This window comes from Pezoporus occidentalis, unplaced genomic scaffold (genome assembly GCF_034315485.1).
Source record: "Pezoporus occidentalis ecotype Australia unplaced genomic scaffold, CSIRO_AGI_Poc_V1 ctg109, whole genome shotgun sequence".
NCBI lineage: Eukaryota > Metazoa > Chordata > Aves > Psittaciformes > Psittacidae > Pezoporus > Pezoporus occidentalis.
The window spans coordinates 1,286,136-1,307,577 of NW_026912875.1; the positions used below are offsets into that span (position 1 = coordinate 1,286,136).

Genomic DNA, 21,442 nt, shown 5'->3' on the forward strand with positions numbered 1-21,442 from the left:
TTTTTATTTCCTGGAATTACATTTCAAGGGTCCAGTTTCACATAAAGTACTTCCTTCATTAAGTGTGAGATGAAGATTTCTCATCACACTTACACACATTTGTGCTTTGAGATTTGGGGAAGGAAAGCATAGTGTAAGTAAATCATGTAATGTCACTCATGCTTTCCCAAATGCTGCAAATGCTTTGTTAAAGGCTCACCATTTTAAAAGTCCCCCGCAACTATTTGAAAGATGTCTGGAAGAGTAAACATAACGGAGTAGTCCCTGGAGAAAGTATTCCTACACAGATGTGGCAAAAGGGTGTTCAAACCTGTATTTGGGTACAGAGGAACAGTGCCTGAGTCTGAACAATGCTACATAGCAACACCTCCCACTGACAAGTTCTAATAGCTGCTACTCTTTGCTTCAGGAAGGCAAGTCACAAAGACCCTGCCTTCACACCAGCAAGTCTGAACACAAGTCTCCCTTCAGCACTAGCAAGCAGGGAGAAATCCTCTCCTCCAGATACCAAGGGAGAAATCTCACCTGTTCACACAGAATCACATGCTACCTTCCCCCCCCCCCCATCTCATTCCATCCCTCATTGCCTCAGACCATATAAAAAATCTGATACCAGTGTGAGGCTAAAGATTATAGCCCATCACAAGCAAAACATCTTATTTATTGCAGCATTGGCACAGACCCAAGTATAAGACCACCAGCGGCCCCATGGATAACTCTGGCAGCCAGCCAACAGCCACTGTAAGAGCAGCTCTTACAACCAGTTTTTGTATTCCTATATACAGCATGAACCACAAGCCAGGAGAAGTAATAGAGAACGATTACAACTACACAGCAAATCCACGGGATCTGAGGTTTCTTTTCTTTAGAGGGGAATCCTCATCAATCTTCTTTAGTCCTCTTAAATTAGCTTCAAAGCAATTCTGCGTGGGTTGCGAAGCTTGCTTAATACAGAACTGGACAGGGGCCAAAGTTACTCAGCACAGTAAATATTCATGCAGGTAAAACCCAGAAAGGAGAACAGTCATTTGCAAAAGTACTGTGAAAATAATCAAGAAACCTTTTAGAAGAAATGATTTTACAACCCACTCACTGGCACAAAAAGCAGCCTCATGCTGATAGAGGCAATGTGCCAGGAGATGGTCTTTTAGAAGAAATGCCTCCTTACTAAGTTCAGCTGCTTAGCTCCAAATGATTGCAGGGAGGTGTATCACAGGCTAGTGGGAGGAGGGAGGGGAAGGCAAGACAAAAATATAGCTGAAAGTTCAGAAATCCTGCAAGACTGATATGCGCTTTTAAATTACACTTTTCTACATTAGTTAAAAGGCAGCATTCCCTTTGCATAAAGCATTAGAAGCAAATGGGATGCAATGAGAATCCCCTCTACTCCACTTTTGCAACCTGGATGACTTCTTACTTCTTCTCTAAATGTTTATCCTCTGCCCCTTTCAGAGTTCCTTGCAGCAGAATTAGCATCTGCCACATCGTTTTCATTTCTTTTATCAATTTGCCTTAAAGAAAACTGTGTACGGTGCAGAGACAGGCAGATATCAGATAGGTAACATTTACCTTTTGAGCTAAATATACATTGTAGTCATGTGAAACAGAAAAGTGTCCCAGGAGCCTCTAAAAGTTACAGTCTAGTTACTTCTGTGGTTACACATTCGAGAAATTATTATTATGTAGTACAGCATGAGATAAGCAAAGTACTGTCTCAATAGGACGAGCACAGTTATAAATAAAAACATAAATAACAGGTGCTGGGTAGTGCAATTTCTTTCATTAAATCAAGCTTTACTTCATTGAGAAAACCGCTCTGGCAGGAGTCAACTCACTGTAATAGCGTGTAAGCATTAGAAAGTAAACACTACTCATCTTTACCATGCTGGGTATCAGCTCAAGCTGTAGTGAGAAACACTACAAGAAATAAAATGTAGAAGCAACTTACCATGGGGTAAGCAAGGGGAGAACTTAGCTTATATAAGCTACTCCACAACAACTATTCTTATTTATGATTTTGCACTGTTATAGGTACATACATCTAATTCAACATAGTGAGAAAAAGATATATTCACCTCAAACAGTAACTGTCTCATTCAGTTTTTCTGTTTCTGTCTTTGTCTTGCTCAAAACTGGCTTGGTTACCTCAACCCAGCCCTGCTTCAGAGCTCTTACAAGAGTCAAAAAGATTACACAACCACTGTTGGTTTTTCTCCCTTACACCTACATGGTTCAGGGTGCTCAAATTTCACCTGTAAACCTGTATCCAAAAATTCTTACACAGAACAAATTCAGTCTTGACACTGGTAATGTCAAGTGCCCAGCTTGTGTTAATGCCTGAAGAAGACCCACATACTCAACATTGCCAAGATGTTTTATTTATGACTTTCAATCCCTGGACAATTTCAGAGCACTCTGCTTTCTCTTCCTTAGAATATCATAGCATGTTTATAGGTATCAAGTTGGTTACCCAAAACCAGAGGTGCTATAAATCACTAAACACCTACAAAAAATTCTGAATGTGACTAGTATAATATTGAAAAAACAGCTGATACGTTTCATTCACAGGGCTGGAGGACCTCTCCTGTGAAGACAGGCTGAGAGAGCTGGGCTTGTTCAGCCTGGTGAAGACAAGGCTCCAGGGAGACATTAGAGCAGCCTTTCAGTACCTAAAGGGGGCCTGAAAGTAAACTGGAGAGGGACTTTTTACAAGGGCATGTAGTGACAGGACAAGGGGAAATGGTTTTAAACTTAAAGAGGGTCAATTGAGATTAGATATTAGGAAGAAGTTCTTCCCTGTGAGGGTGGTGAGGCACCGGCACAGGTTGTCCAGAGAAGCTGTGGTTACCCCATCCTTGGCAGTGTTCAAAGCCAGGTTGGACAGGGCTTGGAGCAACCTGCTCCAGTGGAAGGTGTCCCTGCCTGTGGCAGGGGGTTGAAACTGGATAATCTTTAAGGTCCCTTCCAACCCAAACCATTCTATGGCTCCTTCTTTTTGGTTTGAAAAGAAACAGAGATCACCTACACTGGATAATACATCTTTCAAAATCAGTCATAGGTCAACCACCCTGTGCATATTTATTCTGAAGAACTTACTGGAATAAACAGGTCACATAAAAGCATTATGAAGCACTTCCTGTGTCATTTCTCACTCACATTGTAGCTACAAATAATTTATTTTCTGAGATTTCAGCTTGAATTTAAAGTTACCCATTTGTGTCCCTACATCATTACAAAACTAAAACGTCAGCAGCAGGAAAAAAAAAATCCCTTGAGAATGGTCAAGGATAAACTAAAGTACTAAAATCCTAGAAAATATTTGGGTTGCTAGCTTAGAAGACAATAATTAAGGATTCAGATGCCACTGATTTCAACATTTGTGTCTGGTGACCACCCCTTGCCGGGAGACAATATTTCAGGCTCATCTATTGTTTTCAGATTTGCAGCACTCATTGTACAACAAAGAAAAATCACCCAGCGAGTAGCAAGAAGAATAAAAGAATTATGAGAATGAATTGCTATGACACTGTTATAACACTACTTAGGGAAAAATTTAAACCAAAACTAGTATAAAGCAACCCAGTAAAAATTCCAAGTGACAGCATAATTTCCAGACAAACATGGTAAGCAAGACTTTAAGTTACCTCGTAACATGAACACCAGGATGTGTACTGATGCATCCCTATAATACTATTGGAAGAGGGAGGAGAAAAATGAGGAAAACAGGAATGCCTTTTCTTTTTAAAGCCATAAGACTAAGGACAGCTCGCAACAATCTTAGGCAAAATGTGAACAGTTCAACAAACTTGTATCAGATATAAGGAATTCAAGTACTAACAAATCAACAGATCAAATGCCTAATGATCTCAAGTCAACTAGAGTGAGTGCTAACATTTCAAAAAACACCAGTATTAGAAGGAAAAAGTTAAGGATGTTCCTACTGGTAAAAGATTGCCTGATTTGAAGCTTTTCTATATCTTGTCTATTTTTATCTGTTAGCAGTGATCTCTGTGCGCTGCTACTTTCAAAAATAATTGACAAATTGGCTGAAAAGCAAGCACTTCAGGGAACTGTCAGGGAGAATTTATGCCTCAGTTTTTCCCTGTCTGTGAGAATAGCAAGCCAGAACTAAGGAAATCATCCATTTCTTTATATCATTCATCTACACAGTTGAAAAACTAGTTACTATGAATAATAGCAGTATTTCTAAGAGGCTCCCCTTGTTCCATAAATTTCCTGAGAGATGTCTCAAGGACAGATCAAAAATAATTAATCTTAGGATAGATTATATTCTTTCAGTACCTCTGGGTAGTGTTGATAAAATTAAATCAACTGCTAAATGAAGATGCAAACTACAAATTACTCTCAATAATAAATACTGCACACTGATGAATTTGTACTGGATCATAAGCAGACAAAAGCCCACAGAAAAAAAAGCTCTCATAATTAGTGGATGAGCTGTTTCTGGGTATAAAGCGAAGTGCTGCCTGGCTTTCTGTTTCTTTGGAAAAAAATTCCTCCAGAATGCCCCAAGATTTTATAATTTTTAATTTTTTATTACTTCTGATCTTATACTGTGAGCATACAATACTGAAGTCTCCTGAATGATCCCACCCATATATGGTCCACTTACACAAGTTCACAACTGCATCTCTGGATACTTATCAAAGCACTTGGTGTTCAAATTGTCCTCTCTCTTCACCAGTGAATGACAATTTAAGGAAAACTAACCTACCAAATCTGTCTAGATAAAATCCTATTGACTATGCACTATTCCTCCTTCCACTGGGGAGGAATAACCCCATGTGCCAGTACAGGTTGGGGGTTGGCCTGCTGCAAAGTAGCTCTGTGGAGAGGGATCTGGTAGCTCCTGGTGGACAACAAGTTGTCCATGAGCCAGGAGCAATGTCTCCTGTGGCCAAAGCGGCCTGGGCTGCATTAGGAAGAGTACTGCCATCAAGTCAAATGAGGTTATCTCTACTAGCCCTGGTGATATCACACCTGGAGTACCATGTTGTCGTGGTTTAAACCCAGTCAGGTAATTCGTTCGCTCACTTCCCCCCCTTTTCTTGCCCTCCCCCTGCTCTCGGAGGGACGGAGAGGAGAATCGAAAAGAATGCAACTCCCACGGGTTGAGATAAGAACAGTTTAGTAACTAAGGTATAACACAAATCACTACTGCTACCACCAATGATAATAATGATAAAGGAAATAACAAGGGAAGAGAATACATCATCTCACCACCAGCCGACCGATAACTCGCCCCCCAGGCCCAACCAAGCTCCGACCGATACCTCCTCCAACCCTGCCGTCTCCCAGCCCTTCCGGCTAACTCCCAGTTACCTCCTGGGCATGACGTGCTGTGGTATGGAATACCTCTTTGGTCAGTTTGGGTCAGGTGTCCTGTCTCTGCTTCCTCCCGGCTTCCCCTCCTCCCTGGCAGAGCATGAGGCTCACAAAGTCCTTGGCCAAACCAAAACATCATTGTTATCAGCTCCGTTCCCGAGCTGAAAGTCAAAACATTGCACTGCACCAGCTACCAAGAAGGGGAAAAATGACTGCTACTGCTGAACCCAGGACACATGTCCATTTCTGGGCTCCCCAGTACAAGGGACATGGAGCTCCTGAAGCAACTCTAGCAAAGAGGCACTAGAATGACTTAGGGTCTGGAGCATCTCTCATATGAATTAGAGATGTGTGCATGTCTACGGGGGTATCATATAATAGGCATCACAGAAACATGGTGGGATGGCTCCTGTGACTGGAGTGTTGGAATGGAAGGTTACAGGCTCTTTAGAAAAGGCAGGCCTGGCAGGCAGGGAGGGGGAATTGCCCTTTATGTCAGGGATAGGCTGGAGAGTATGGAACTGTGTCTGGGGACAGGTGAGCAGTCCACAGAGAGTTTGTGAGTCAGGGTTAAAGGGAATACAGCTATGGGAGACATTACTGTGGCGATCTGTTACAGACCGCCTGACCAAGGAGAACCTGTGGATGAAGCACTCCACAGACAGATAGGAAAAGCCTCACACTCGCAGGCCCTTGTTCTCATGGGTGACTTCAACCACCCTGACATCTGTTGGAAGGTCAGTACGGCCCAGCACAAGCAATCCAGGAGGTTCCTCGATTGTGTGGAAGACAACTTCCTTCTCCAAGTAATAGAGGAGCCAACAAGGAGAGGTGCCATGCTTGACCTCGTGCTCACCAACAGGGAAGGGCTCGTTGCAAATGTGAGTCTCCAGGGCACCCTTGGATGCAGCAATCATGAGATGGTCGAGTTCGAGATCCTCAAGACAGTGAGAAGAGCGTGCAGCAAGCTCACTGCCCTGGACTTCAAAAGAGCAGACTTTGGCCTCTTCAGGAACCTGCTTTGGAAGGTTCCATGGCATACAGCCCTAGAGGGCAGAGGGGCCCAAGACTGTTGGTTGATATTCAAGGATCACCTGAGCTACCAAGCTCAGGAGTGTTGCATCCCAACCAGAAGGAAGTGCAGCAGGAGGGCCAGGAGACCTCCTTGGATGGATAAGGAGCTCCTGAGGAAAATTCAAATGAAAAGAGAAGTTTATAATAAGTGGAAGCAAGGACAGGTGGCATGGGAAGAGTACAGGGATGTTGTCCGGGAAGTTAAGGACCAGGTTAGGAAAGCTAAGGCCCAGTTAGAATTAAACTTAGCTAGAGGTATTAAACATAACAGGAAGGGATTCTACAAGTACATAGCAAATAAAAAACAGACTAGGGAGAACATAGGCTCCCTCAGGAAGCTCTTGGGAGAACTGGCTACACAGGATTTGGAGAAGGCTGAGGTTTTGAATGACTTCTTTGCCTCGGTCTTCACTGGCAAAGTCTCTGACCAAACCACCCAAGTCTTGGAAGGCAGATGCAGGGACTGTGAGAATGAAGACCTTGCGCTCACTGTAGGAGAGGATCTGGTTTGAGACCATCTTAAAAATCCGAACATGCACAAGTCCATGGGTCCTGATGAGATCCATCTGCGGGTCCTGAAGGAGCTGGCGAATGAAGTTGCTAAGCCACTGGCCATCATATTTGAGAAATCATGGCAGTCAGGTGAAGTTCCCAACAACTGAAAAAAGGGAAATATAACCCCCATTTTCAAGAAAGGGAAAATGGATGACCCAGGGAATTACAGACCAGTCAGTCTCACCTCTGTGCCTGGCAAAATCTTGGAGCAGATTCTCCTGGAAGGCATACTAAGGCACATGAAAATCAACAAGGTGCTTGGTGACAGCCAGCATGGCTTCACTAAGGGGAAATCCTGCCTGACCAATTTGGTGGCCTCCTATGATGGGGCTACAGAACTGATGGACAGGGGTAGAGCAGTTGATGTCATCTACCTGGACTTGTGTAAAGCATTCGACACTGTCCCCCACAACATCCTTGTCTCTAAATTGGAGAGACATCAATTTGATGGATGGATCACTTGGTGGATAAAGAACTGGCTGGATGGTCACACACAAAGAGTTGTGGTCAATGGCTCAATGTCCAGCTGGAGACCAGTAACGAGTGGTGTCCCTCAGGGATCAGTGTGGGACCGGTCTTGTTCAACATGTTCATTGCTGACATGGACAGTGGGATTGAGTGCACCCTCAGCAAGTTTGCCGATGACACCAAGCTGTGTGGTTCGGTTGATACGCTGGAGGGAAGGAATGCCATCCAGAGGGACCTTGACATGCTTGTGAGGTGGGCTGATGCCAACCTCATGAAGTTCAACCATGACAAGTGCAAGGTCCTACACCTGGGTTGGAGCAATCCCAGGCACAGCTACAGGTTGGGCAGAGAAGAGATTCAGAGCAGCCCTGTGGAGAAGGACTTGGGGGTGTTGGTTGATGAGAAAATGAACATGGGCCGGTAGTGTGCACTTGCAGCCCAGAAAGCCAACCGTATCCTGGGCTGCATCAAAAGCAGCATGACCAGCAGGTCAAAGGAGCTGATCCTGCCCCTCTACTCTGCTCTCATGAGACTTCACCTGGAGTACTGTGTGCAGTTCTGGTGTCCTCAACATAAAAAGGACACGGAACTGTTGGAACAAGTCCAGAGAAGGGCCAGGAGGATGATCAGGGGACTGGAGCACCTCCTGTATGAAGAGAGGCTGAGAAAGTTGGGGCTGTTCAGCTTGGAGAAGAGAAGGCTGCGTGGAGACCTCATAGCAGCCTTCCAGTATCTGAAGGGGGCCTATAGGGATGCTGGGGATGGACTCTTCATTAGGGACTGTAGTGATAGGACAAGGGGTAACAGGTTAAAACTTAAGCAGGGGAAGTTTAGGTTGTATATAAGGAGGAAATTCTTTCCTGTTAGGGTGGTGAGGCACTGGAATAGGTTGCCCAGGGAGGTTGTGAATGCTCCAACCCTGACGTTGTTCAAGGTCAGGTTGGACAGAGCCTTAGGTGACATGGTTTAGCGTGAGGTGTCCCTGCCCATGGCAGGGGGGTTGGAACTAGATGATCTTAAGGTCGTTTCCAACCCTAATTATTCTATGATTCTATGATATGCGGAAAGCCTGAGGGAGCTGAGCCTTTTCAGCCTAGAGAGGTTAATATTCATACTTTTCCAAGGTAATCACTTTCACAGTGAAAGCAAGAGTTGTAGCTTCAGTTTACAAGACATGCTATTATTTGCTTAGCTTTTTTCCTTTAAATTGCAGTCTGCTCCAAGCAGTGGCCACACAGCCTCATTTACTTTGCAGAGGCTCCTGGTCCTGTCCTATGAACAACTTAGTTATACCAAGTGTGAAACAAGTCTATGTAAAATCTCACCAATATTTGAAATTGCTGTTTTCCACTCTCAACTCCATCAATCTGTTTTCCACCACGATGATGAATGTTAATTAACATCAGCATAAAAAATCCTAATCCACCAAGCAGTTTTGGCCCTGGGTGAAGACAGTATAATTTCATTGTGCTGTGTGATATGTGGCCAAAGTTTATATGCATTTTTCATTAGTTTTAAATATTACCAATTCTAATTTGTCTCCTGTATGCAGAAAATGAGTAGTTATCATTAATCTTCCAAAATCAACTTAGTTCGCTGTTCTGATTTCAAGCTGCTGTTGGTAAGGACCCTGTGATGGCCTGCAGTTCTGTGCTATGCAGCACACCGGTGTATGTGGTCCACGACTAAGACTCTGAAGTACTACAATAATGCAAGTGCATACAGAAGCACCAACCTTCTATTTTGTTATCCACAGGCTCCTGTACTATCTTAAACCTCTTTGGATCAGTCACATGTCAAGCCTAATAGATGACTGCACAAACTAGTTACCGACTTGTGTGCACTGGAGGCCTGCAATTCTGAAACACAAACCTCTCAGATCTGCCAGAGTCATTTCTATTCTGAAAACATCCCAGTCCCCTGATAGTCTACAAAGACACCATTCAGAATGAGAGATGCATCCCACGTAAAGTATTTAAATGGAATATGGAGCTGCTGGGAAGCTTAACTGCTAACAGGAAACACTGAGATGCTGCAGAAAAGAGGTAACAACAGAGTGCTTTTTGGAATGCATAACAAAGGGAAAGCAAAACTACCTGAAAAAGTACAATGCAATTCAGTAAGGCCAGAAATGTAACATACTATACTCTGACAGGTGCAATCACATATAGTCAGAGAACAACTGACTAAAAAATAATTCAGAGAAGTATTTTGGGAGATACAGTACATGCCAAACTGAACTTACACGAACAATGAATTGCTAAGGAAAAGGCAAACCCTAGAGTGGGACATCTAAGCCAAAGTCTCAACCACAAGACTTACAAATAACTCTTTCTGCTGTATGCAGCATTTGCGAAGCCTCAGCTAGAGTGCTGTGTTCAGTTTAAACCATGGCACACCATATACTGAGCATCTAAAGAGACTCCAGTGAGAGGAAGAAGAGTGATAGAAGGCTCAGCCAATACAATCCGCTAAAAAAAACAGAGTGCAGGGGTTTTCTTATATATTTTTAGTCTAAAGGAAAAAAATTGCAAGGACATAACAATGTCAATCTCTAAATATGCACAAGTTTGCTGTAACTAGAAGAGAATAACCCATCTTCCATGTCTGTGAGGGACACTAAGCAATTCAACTGCGGCAAGGGAATTTACGTGAGACCTTGTGCTTGTGAAACTCTGCTCCCTGCAAAAGCTTTCTAACAGTAAATACAGTGAGACACTGGAACAGATTGCCTAGGGAGACTGCAGGCTTTTAAGTACAAGGCAGACAAAAGCCAACCAGGCTTTTTTTTTTTTTTTCTGTACAGGCAGAAGTGACCTACCACTGTGCTCAGGACAGATCAGTATGCTCTAGCTGTGGTAGCCACAATGGTCAGTTTTGGGACATGGGTACATGCCCATGTCACCACCACCTCCAACCACATTCAGGAACTTTAGCTTCTTCTCTTTCCCTGTTTTTCTGTCTTTTGGTTATCACAGCAGTTCTTCTACAGGTTTTTTAATTCACAGCTGCCACCACCTGCTGGGTAATAACAGCTGGTTTCTGTCTCGCAGGAAAAGCCAATATCCTACCTCTTGGACTGTAACACATTCCCTGCTTTGGAAACCTAATGACTCTTCAACAGACTTACACAACTCTGCCAGCACAGTGCTGAAAAAGGCAACCAGGAAAGTCTAGTTGCCTTGGTGGCCTGATAAAGGAATTCAATGCTTTTTGCTACTAGATCAATGGCTCAAACGCTGGCCCACACCAGTGATGACTGACAACCTCAGTCATTTAATAATCTTTTCCCAGCGGTGTGAATAAAACCAATGACTGTAGCCCCAGAGCATCTGTCCTCAATGGAACATTATCATTATGGTTTAACACCCTCCCTGCTAGGCTCTATGAGGCAAAGTAATGGGTAAGCAGATGGACAGAAAAATTCCCACACTCTCAGAGAAGCACTCTCATTCTGAACAATGCTGGCATGCTGAAGCTTGACATTTAGCCTCAGAAAAGGGACAGAGAAAATAAAAGTGGCAGCTACCACTTCTTTCTTTACTGTGCTGATGGAATTAGTCATTCAATCTGCACTATACAGGACACACAAATACCATACTGATCAAAAGACAGGGTTTTCTCAGCATGTAATACTATTAGAGAGATCGAGACTTGGGGCTTTTTAATGATACTGAAGTTTTATGAACTGTTACTTGTTTAAGACTTTAATAACTGGTGTGATTAAGTTTTTAAACCATATCTGAAGATTGAACTCAGAGGATCAGCAAAAAGAGGAGTAGCAAACTACTGCCACTAGAATAGTAAACCATCAAAACATATTCCCAGTGTAACCTCATCAAACCACGGACAAATTTCATTCTGAATCTTCCTGTTCCTGTAGAATGGAGCTAATAATACTCACTACCTTTGAAAAATAACACCAATATCTTACACAAAAGGGAGAAGAAAAGTTGAAAGAAGATTCCCAATGAGAATCATTAAATAGAATTCTCACTTATCTTGTAAGAGAGTTAATTAAAATAGTAATATGTTCATGGTTAATTACTGGAGGTGAGATCAATCACAGGAATGAATATGAAAGCTGGAGAAAAAAAGAGAAGGGAAGAAGTCTTCAGTGATTTGTTTAGAAAGAGGACAAGAAACAAGCATTTTTACTGCAACAACAGTCTCATTTTAATCCCTGTATCAGTAAAGAATCTACCTACAGAGATTCCTGAAAGCTTAAACACACACATTCATTTAAGATGCCTTGAGTGAATGGCCTTTAAGATCTTTTTCCTGATAGGAAATCTATTTCACCATTTATTGTAAGAATGAAAAATATTTTTTTAATTCACAATTAAAAATTGAATAATTTAAGACATGGGAAGATGTAAAACAATCCTTTAAGCTCCATCAGAATTGCTTAAGCTCCTGTGTGTAAAAAGGGAGCTCACACTACACTATGTTCAATGGTTATAGCTCTGTTTTATTCTATGTTATTTCTCCTTGTGTTTTAAGGAATTCTGAGACAGCAATGGAGCACAGAATGCAGCTTGGGATCAAGCATGCCAACTAATATCTCCATCCACTAGAAAAGTGGAAAACAAACCACTGTAAGTTCAAAAAAAAGTTCTACTAAGGCATAAGAATAATATTTCATAATGAGTTTTAGTTAAACTACTAAGCAATTCTCTCATAGGCTTAAAACATGTCTTGAGCATGAAGGTCCTACAGACTAACATTTTAAGCAGCTTTTCAATTCCCTGCACACTTCACAGAAAAATAAGCAATCTAGTACTAAAAGCTTGGAACTAGTGAATCACAAAGCCTGTATGACAATCCAAATGAACTCAGAGACTGGTATTTTAGTATTATCCCCCATACAGTGTGGTCTGGTATTGAGCTGATTGTTCCAAAGAGCAGTTCTGTACTCTCATCCCAAGCCACATTTCCATTGTTCTGCATTCTGCTGAACAAAAGCTCCCACCATCCTAAACTATGCAACAATCCCCTGCGGTATGGAAGAAGGGGAGAAAGCAATACCAGACATTTAGACCTTAAAACAGCGTTTGAACTGGACTGGCAAAGAAAACAATGCGAAGTCCTACCACTTCATCCTCTTACTTTGAATAGAGAGATCTGGTTCCTACTCCAGACATTTAAGGAATACCATGGTCTGTGAGAATTACTGGTGAGAATTACTGGTAAGAATTATCTGAAGTGTACTGGATGGAGCTCCTTAAATATAATCAGTGTAGAACCAACTGCTACTCATCTGCTCAGGCATACGGATTTAAAAGGTCAAGAGCACATAAGGTCATTATGGGAAATTCTTCACTTGATACTCTTCTCGACATGTATGAAGTCTAGCATGGAAGTCCTTCATAATGCCAATTTTCCCCCTTAAAATTACATGTACTCTGCTTGCAAATCTGTAACATATTTAATACACAATCTTTCAGCTTTCAAGAAATTTAGGGCTTTAAAATTAGGGGACTGCATTTTCAGTCAGTGCTTTTTCAGTGACTTGCAATTAGAAGAGGTAAAAGCAGATTAAAGTGGTGTGTTTGTAACAACCACATGCCACGGTTGTAAGATGCTAAATTCACATAGGCAAACAGCCAATACTGCCACAGCTGTCACTGTGATTTTGTTGATGTCCTCCAGAGCAAGCCTGTTGCCTTGGTGCCAAAAACACAGACACTGCCAAAACACTGGCAGAGTTCAGAGCTGAAGACTTCAGTCTTCTTCCCAGGAGCTCCGACGGAAGCAGCTCAAAGCTCACTGTCCCCCTTCAAGAGAGCAGGTGCCTGCCACACTGTGGCAATGACTAAAACTGGTGCATTCTATGATTTGTTCACATTCCTTCCTCCCCCCAATATTCCTTCATTTTTTTCCTTACTGCAGTGTGGAACCACAAGGAAATAAAAGCAATAAAATAGAAACAAACAACAACACTTATTTTCCCCAAAGTATTAATTCTATCCTTCCATTCTGTAAGATCAAGACAGGATTGAAACTCCAAGTACAGTCAGAAGCAAGGAAGTACCACTCCTTTTGGCTGTGCTGGATTCTCAGAAGAGGGAAGAAAATGATGCCAGAAATACTTACTCCTCTGAAGGGAAGACAATTCTTTGTTCAGAATTAATGTAAAAAGTCTATGCCTTTCCTCTCTGGTATGAGAATGCTTTTCCTCAACAGAGACAGTCAAAGCTACTGAATTTCTTTCCAAACTCCAGTGATTTATTCATATACACATAGATAAGGAAAATAAACAACATTAAGACTATCACTACAGCCATACTGAAAAAACAATGATAACACCAGTTCTTGCATTGCTAAGCAGGTTGAACTTACTACATCTCCCACAGGACACTGCCCTCCTCTGCTGCTCTCTGTTACTTTTTATCTTAATGACGGAATTTAATGCTCATGGAATGACACCAGCAGCAATGGAGAGATCCAGGAATAGCGTGGGCAGATGCTGTGCACAAGTTTCTCCCACAGCTCTGCCAATCAGCCTCAAGCCTGACTCATCTGCTTTCAGTATTGTGTTTTCCTGAAACTGTTTTTTTTTCCTGTGCCAAACTGTATGGTGCAGAGTTCCACTAGGTATTAAAATGACTGTAGACAAATTTTCCCTATCATGACTCATAACTTGAAATCAGGGATGTAAGGGCTTGAAGATGGGGGTAAAAGACTGAGGAATAAACCATTACCTATAAAAATACTTTCTGCAAAAGAAAGAGTAGAAAATTAATCCCAGGTGTCCCCCCCCGAAGAATAAATACCCTTCTTGTCCTTCTTTCATCTCTGCAACAGTATCTAAACAGCAGCTGCTTCTGAATCAAACTAAGTTGTAAAACTAAGCTGTGTTACAAATTTCACCGTTCTTCTGCAAGGGCTACTCTGAAGTGCATCTGTCAATAGCAACATCTGGTTTTGGTTCATCTCAAACTATTTTAAGGGCAGTACTGGAAGGTATTCAAAGTATGGCAAAAGGAGCCAAACAACATTTTTATTGTTGCAATTTCAACACTTACAAGCCTGCATATCAGCCTAAAAGTAGGCGAGTTGTGAGCCAGGCCAGATGACTGTTTATCCACAATTAAGTGTCACTGTGAGGTGTTAATATGGAGAGGTATGCAAGAACTTAGTTGGCAACTGTGTGAAGATAAAAAATAAAGACTATTTAAAGGAGCATTTGTATTATTGACGCAACAAACAGTAAAGACTCTTTATTTAAATGAGCATTTGTATTATGGATGCAACAAACAGTTTATGGCAAGTGCCATTTCCAAGTTCCTGTAAAAGTCTTTTTTCCTCCTGTAAAACCCAGCCCAGGCCATATCCTGAAAAAGTTTGTCATCGTGATGGATGGAAGTGTGCATGGAAGGAAAGACAGATTTTAAGGAGCCTTTGGCAGAGGAAAAGTCATTAACACAACTTAATATACCATTTAATAAAAGTAGCCAGGATAATTTTTTGATGTGGCAAGCATTTTAAACAGAGTGACTTTTTCATGAAGGTCAGAGAGTCTTCCAAGGTAAGGGCATATACACAAGCTATTGCACAGTAAGTTAGACTATGTACTTCCATGGTGTCAGAGCCAACAACCTACAGGTATACTCTTAGCCTGGTGGAAACGTCAGGTATGTTGAAACATCTCTCCCTTCCGTGCAATCTAAGTTGGCTATTTTGCTCTTGAGTTGCCAAAGGGTAAGAACTTAACCTCAGGTATTACAAAGCAGCTGCTCTACCATAATTATACTTAGCGTAGTAAACTTTATTACTGGTCCACACTTGCACTGCACAGCATCTGTGAAACACTGCGAAGTGGATCCAAAAGAATAAGAAACAAGCACTGGCAATTTCTAATTGCTGTTAATTCAGGTTTCATATACACGACACCTTACACCTCAGTTCAAATCTTCTTAACTCGGTTATTTTCAAAGACTGCTAAAGAAAAACTCTTCATTAAAGTTTCATATATGTTACACAGAGAAAGCTAGGAAGTTAGCTAGCCTTAGCAGGTATTTATTCAGGTATATGTGAATAAAGGAAGAACCTTGGCAGGAGACCTGCCTTTCATAAAGGACACTGATCAGGACAGAGTCAGTAACATTTTTCTTTACTGCTTAGTAATTCTGATGGAAAGTAAAATTAAGAAATAAATTCCACAGTGGTGTTCACTGTCCTGTAATCAGCAATCTTTGCCTATTCTCAGTATATATCTTGAACTCTTAACTTTGAGTTTCTTTCATAATTCCCCCTGAGTTTTGCAATGGCTATGCAAGGCTTTCATCTAGGCTGACAGCCATTTATAAGCTGCTTTGGTAAGCTGCCATTTCCCTTTCTCTCCTCCAAGAAGCAGCATCATCAAGGGTCCAAGTGGGACCCCACAAATGGACACAAGGACTGGCAGAAGTGGGCAGCACTGGCAGGCTGAGTTACTTATAAACGTAACCAGGCAGCCCCAGGTCTGGCTCTGACAAACAGCCTCTTTCTCAGCTCAGCTGAGATGTTTCTGTTTATTTGAATGATAAGGGAAAACTTAATTCCCAAGATGTCACCATACTGAGATCATTTGTTGATAAAAGGCAACACTAGATGAGTGGTGAGCCAAGACTGCTTTTCGTAAGCACTGATCCCAGTGTAACTACATGGGTCGCATTTCCCTAGAGCTGGTACTGAACAAGAGTAAGGAGAAAACCAGAAACAGTGACATTGACTTCTATTGCATTACAGCCTAGCGGTGAAGCTCTGCCAGTGATTTACAAAGTGAAGGCTTCCAAGGGCATAGCAACAGCATGTTGCCTCCTTGAAATTATTTGTATTATTCTTCTACTTTACCTTATTTTAGCATGTAATTGATTTAAACATAAAATAAGATTTTGTTTTTCCAGACATTTCATAAAATTCTGTTTACTACAAAAATACATTATTTCTAATTTATGGCAACTCCTTCTAAACTCTTTTTAATTACATGGGTATTTGTGTTCCATTATTATCCTTCTGAGTCTGATGGCAGTATTACAATGTAACAAGTTCTTTCCTAAAGAGAATGCTGTTTTCTTTCTCTTTTTCAGCTCACTATACCCTGAAGTTATCCTAAGGAAGTCCCTTAATGAATTTAGGAAAAGCAGCAGAAACACATCCTCTGTGAGAACATTTCCAGCAAACTGTCCTCTACAACACTTCTATTTCTCTCTGGAGACACAGAGACATATGGGACTGTTTACAACCACCTTGTGGTTGTAAACCTGGGTCCTTGCTGAACCCAGGACATGCACACATACTACTGTCATTATGCTTTTAGAGAATCTGTCCTGTATATATGCCAGAAGCAAAATTAAAAATAAGAGATTAAGAAAAATATCTAACCTCCTTTCGAAGACTCCAAGTTATGCTGTCACACTGTTGCTTAACTATCTCCCTAGGTCATTTCACCTTTTTCCTGCCTAAGCTTATTTAAGTTCCACTTTATGCACTGGATCTTGTTATACCTTTGTGTATAGAAAGAAAAATCCTCTATTCCACTCTTAATTTACAGATGCGAAATCCTACGTATAAAATAATTAATCCACTATTCAATATTTCTTCTATAAATTGCAGGTATTAACTATGCTAAGCATCACAGTATAACTGTTTTTCTAGACCCCTAATTATTTTGGTTGAGTCACCATCACTGGAGATATCAAAAGACATGTGGATGCGTCACTTAGGGGTATGGTTTAGTGGTGGACTACGTGTGCCGTCTTAGTGTTTGGAGTTGATGAGCACAAAGGTCTTTTTCAACCTAAATGATTATATGATTTCAGCAAATTTCTATGAATCCTAAGACACACTTCTTGTAACTGTAGATGTAGCTTATGGCCTTCCAGGGATTACAAAGGGAGCTCTGGGATACCCACTGACATAACCTACCTGATTTCAGATTTTGAAGTGGGATAAATCGCTCCCTGATTCCCAGATGTCTCACCCACACTTGGTTATACTGAAATGCAGATTATGATAATGGGACCATTTAATAAGCAGTTGACATCATTATAAATCAGTAACCTGCCATCCTTGTTATCTGCCAGTCTTTGTTAACTCCAAGTACTTTATCAGCAAAGATTTCATTCTCTAGGTTTCTGAGGAGTTTCCTGAATGTCATTAGACCTTGCTAGGAAAGACTTCACTCATTTCTCTCCATGTTCACATCTCTCAGAACTAGGCTGTAAATGATCGATGTCTGTAACTAACTCCATTTGCACAAACTTTTAAATGTGGGGGCCTTTGTTTTATCAGGGCAAAAAGTCACTAACTGCTTCACGGGGGTTTTTATTAGAAATATTTATATATATGTATGTATGTATTTAAAATTGCTTTTACCTTTTGCTCCTTGTTCTAGTCCCAGCACTGCAAAAAAAATGGTCTAATCCTGCTCTTATGACAATCAAAGTTAGTTTCTCCAAGTGTAACTGCACTGATGCACTAATGAACACAATATACTCTGGCACTGGAGGAAAGGTGGACTCAAAACCTTTTGAGTAAGAACTCAAAATTCTTACACAGCATGCATGAAAATGACTTTTCTGCTCACACCACTAGATATTCTCCTGCTTTTCTTCCAAATAATCATAGTTAAGTCCTGAAACACAGAATGTTTCACCTATTGCTGTCACTTTCACCAGTGGGCCTCAGAATACTTTGGAATAGCTGGGAAGATGACTGGATAATCCAAGCTTCCTCTATTTCTCCACTGCCTCTTAAGTCTTGCCCTATGACACACTTGCCTATGGCAGCCATGGCAAGCTGCCCTGGAAAAAACATGGAAAAGCAGCTGCCTGATGTTAAAACAAATATCAAAGAATACTGTAATATGGGAAAAAAAGTAAAGAACATATTGTCTCATAATGTAAGGAAAGTGAGGATTGAGTCTGCCCTGGTTACCTGCAGTGACATCTTCCAATCTCTCTAATTAAGAGTTGGTAGAATTCCTTCAAAGTGAGAACAGACCTCAAACCAGAAGCTAATTAAAGCACTCTCATCCTTAGCCAAGTGCAATTTTCTTAAACTCTTGCATAAGTGATTACAGCAAGACAGCAGGATTCATGTTTATTACCTGAATTGTCTGGTAAACTGAAGGATCAAATCCTTTCACAGTCACCTCCCGAAAAACTCTTGGCTCCAGTTCCTCTTTGGTCAGATCACAGTGATATATAATACCTAAAATAGAGTGCAAGGTTGTCAGCTTAGTGTATGTCTATCATTAAAAGGATGCTGATTTAAGTGCTGTGATGGAATAAAGAATGGCAAAGGTAACTTGGCAAGGTGAAGAACAGTAGCTCTAGACACATTCTTTCAGTTAATATATAATTTAACACATACATATACGCACTTCATCTAGGCAGGGTGCAAAGACTTTCTGTACAGAAGGAATAAATCTCTGTGCCCATATAAAGCCAGCTATCCAAAGTGGCTAAAGCAAAATGGAAAAAATCCTTGTTTTCATAAAGTTACACAGCACTTATTGAAAATGATGATGTTGGAAGAAATAAACAGGATGTCTGTTTTGAAACATCTCCTCTAGAGCCACCATACTGAGACTAAATATATCAAGAATTTCATTCAGGTCAACATTTTTCTCTTTATGATAGAGTATTTTGAAAATACAATTCAAACAGACTGCTGGATAATGGAAAAAGCTAAGCATTCACTTGAAATTGTAGCAGACTGGCACAGTTACCTGTGTAACTGAACAGAATTTGGTCTCATGCAATTTATTTCACAACCTGATCCTGTAGGTTTGAAGGCAACTTGACTTGCTTGAGGTGCACCCATGATTTCCAAAGGACTGTGCGCATGAGAAAATTTATGTATATAAGCAGTGTAAGATTTCTAGGTTGCAGCAGAGGCAGAATCTTAGAGACTGCAGCAATCTAGATATTAAACAGACATGTAATTAGCCAAGAAGAATTCTGTATTTAGACTATGAATTATATTTCCTGTCATTCATCCTTAATAGCATCTGAGCATAAACACTTAGGGTAACATTTTACAAAATCCTAATATTCATGGATATACTGCAGATACATCTGATACATAAAACTAACCTCGGTGTTAATTATTCTTTGTTTTTCAGCTTTACAAAAAGGTGGTCTCTATAAAATTTAAAATGTGTACTAAGGAAAAGAACACTGAAAGTTAAGGCAAAAAGCTCCTCAATGTCATAAAACTAAGGTGGACAGGACTTGATTGAAATACTGTTGTATTGTCTGTATTTTAATTACTTTCAGGAAATCAGAAGTAATTATTACAGAGGTTTAGCAATAAAAAATATATTGAAACATGAAATAATGAGGAAACATATCTGATACAAGAGATTGTTCTCATTAAATCACTGACTGTGGAAAAATCAAAAAGACAGATTGGCAAAGGAACAGAGATGAAAATTAACATTCCTGATAACTGACAAAGACTTTCTATAATGGTGAATTAATAGGGAATCCTATCTGCTGGGAATTAAATTTTTTTCATTTATCACAAGTAAATAGCGAGCCTAATGCAGGGTGACAGGTACAAACAAGTATTAAAACGGCATTTCCCTTAAAGATTAGGATCCAGAAAGTCATGCCAAAGCACAAAGAAAAGCACATGAGGTGGTAACAGGCAGAGCAGACATCTGACATATATTTACAGCCACCCAAGCTGGATAATGCATTGGCAAACATTACACACAGAGCAGGCCGAATAGCTGCGTATTAGGAAACCACATGATAAAGTATAAGCACGGTCACAGACTGCATTTCAGGAGTCAATCAACCTAATATTACAGTAATATGCAACTGAATCCCTGATACTGCATCTCTTGTTCTATTTTTAGTGGCATGGCAGTTAATATGCAAAACCATAGTAACATTGGTGCCTGCACTCTTTTGCTGGGTGGCAAATAAATGCAAAACAATAGAGTGCTCACTTAAGTATCCTACTGGAGTGGACAGCATGGATAACCGTATTTTTTAGGGAACAGCAAAAATTATTTTTATGGTGTCGGAATCTATGGTTTTAGAACTGCTTTCTTCATTATTTCATACATACGTTTATTATTACTTTTGTTTTGGGTATTAAGCATAAATAAACAAGAATTAACATTAAATGTCAATTTATTTCTCATTAGAAAAAAAAAGTACAACTTAATACAAATGCAAATTATATTTATGTAATTGCAAAGTATGAAGATCTATGTTTACCAAGGACCAGCTCCATACCTTTTGTCTGATTATTCCACTGATGGGGCAAATGAAAGCTGCATGCAAAAAAAATATCCACACACCTACCTAAAAATTGTCTCTCTGGTCTGATTTCCTTACCCTTTCCTTATGCCCATACAGTCTACCTCCATTTCTTTCCTTCCTATTTCTTCTAGATTCCAGGTTGCTCATCGCAAATTCTCTGTAGATGCCAAGCACGTGGATAAAAAGTCTGCCTAAGCAGCCAGCAGGCAATGAGAGCAGCCATTGCTGGCTGACAAGCCACAGATTAAAAGAGATCTCTGGGCTCTTCCCCTCCACATGTTTAGCAGTTGCAGAGACTCTGCTGGCTCAGCAGATGTGAACAGTGCAGGCTTGTAAGACTGGCAACTTCTTGCCCATGAGCTGGGATGTGAGCAAATGAGCTAGCTGAACCATCATGCTGGGATGAAGTCAGAGGTAAATTCAAGAGTGTCCTTGAGCTTTTCTCCAGTTGCAATGATCTGAATGCTGTTTAAAAGTTTGTTTAAAAGAGGAACTGGAAACCTATCTTATTTCTGGTTATGCAAACAGTAAGATAATAATAGGAAATCCATCACCCTTCTTATCTGCTAAGCAGAAACATAATTTTGATAATTTGACACAATCCTTTAGGAAAACCATAAAACCTATCAAAACTGTCATACAGCCATTTTGCAACGTGGCTCTGCCCTAACTCAAACAGAGGAAAAATATATGTCAGATGCTGTAAGAACAGTTTGGATCATCTTATGATT

General features: G+C 40.7%; 1 protein-coding gene across 1 annotated transcript in view; it reads right to left on the bottom strand.

Annotated features, from left to right (window-relative positions):
* Positions 1-21,442, bottom strand: part of PREP (prolyl endopeptidase) — a 98,545-nt gene that overhangs the window by 23,938 nt on the left and 53,165 nt on the right. Inside the window, exon 10 of the mRNA XM_062624451.1 lies at positions 18,539-18,642. Within this exon, the coding sequence (XP_062480435.1) occupies positions 18,539-18,642 (104 nt within the window). The remainder of the gene's footprint in view (positions 1-18,538; positions 18,643-21,442) is intronic.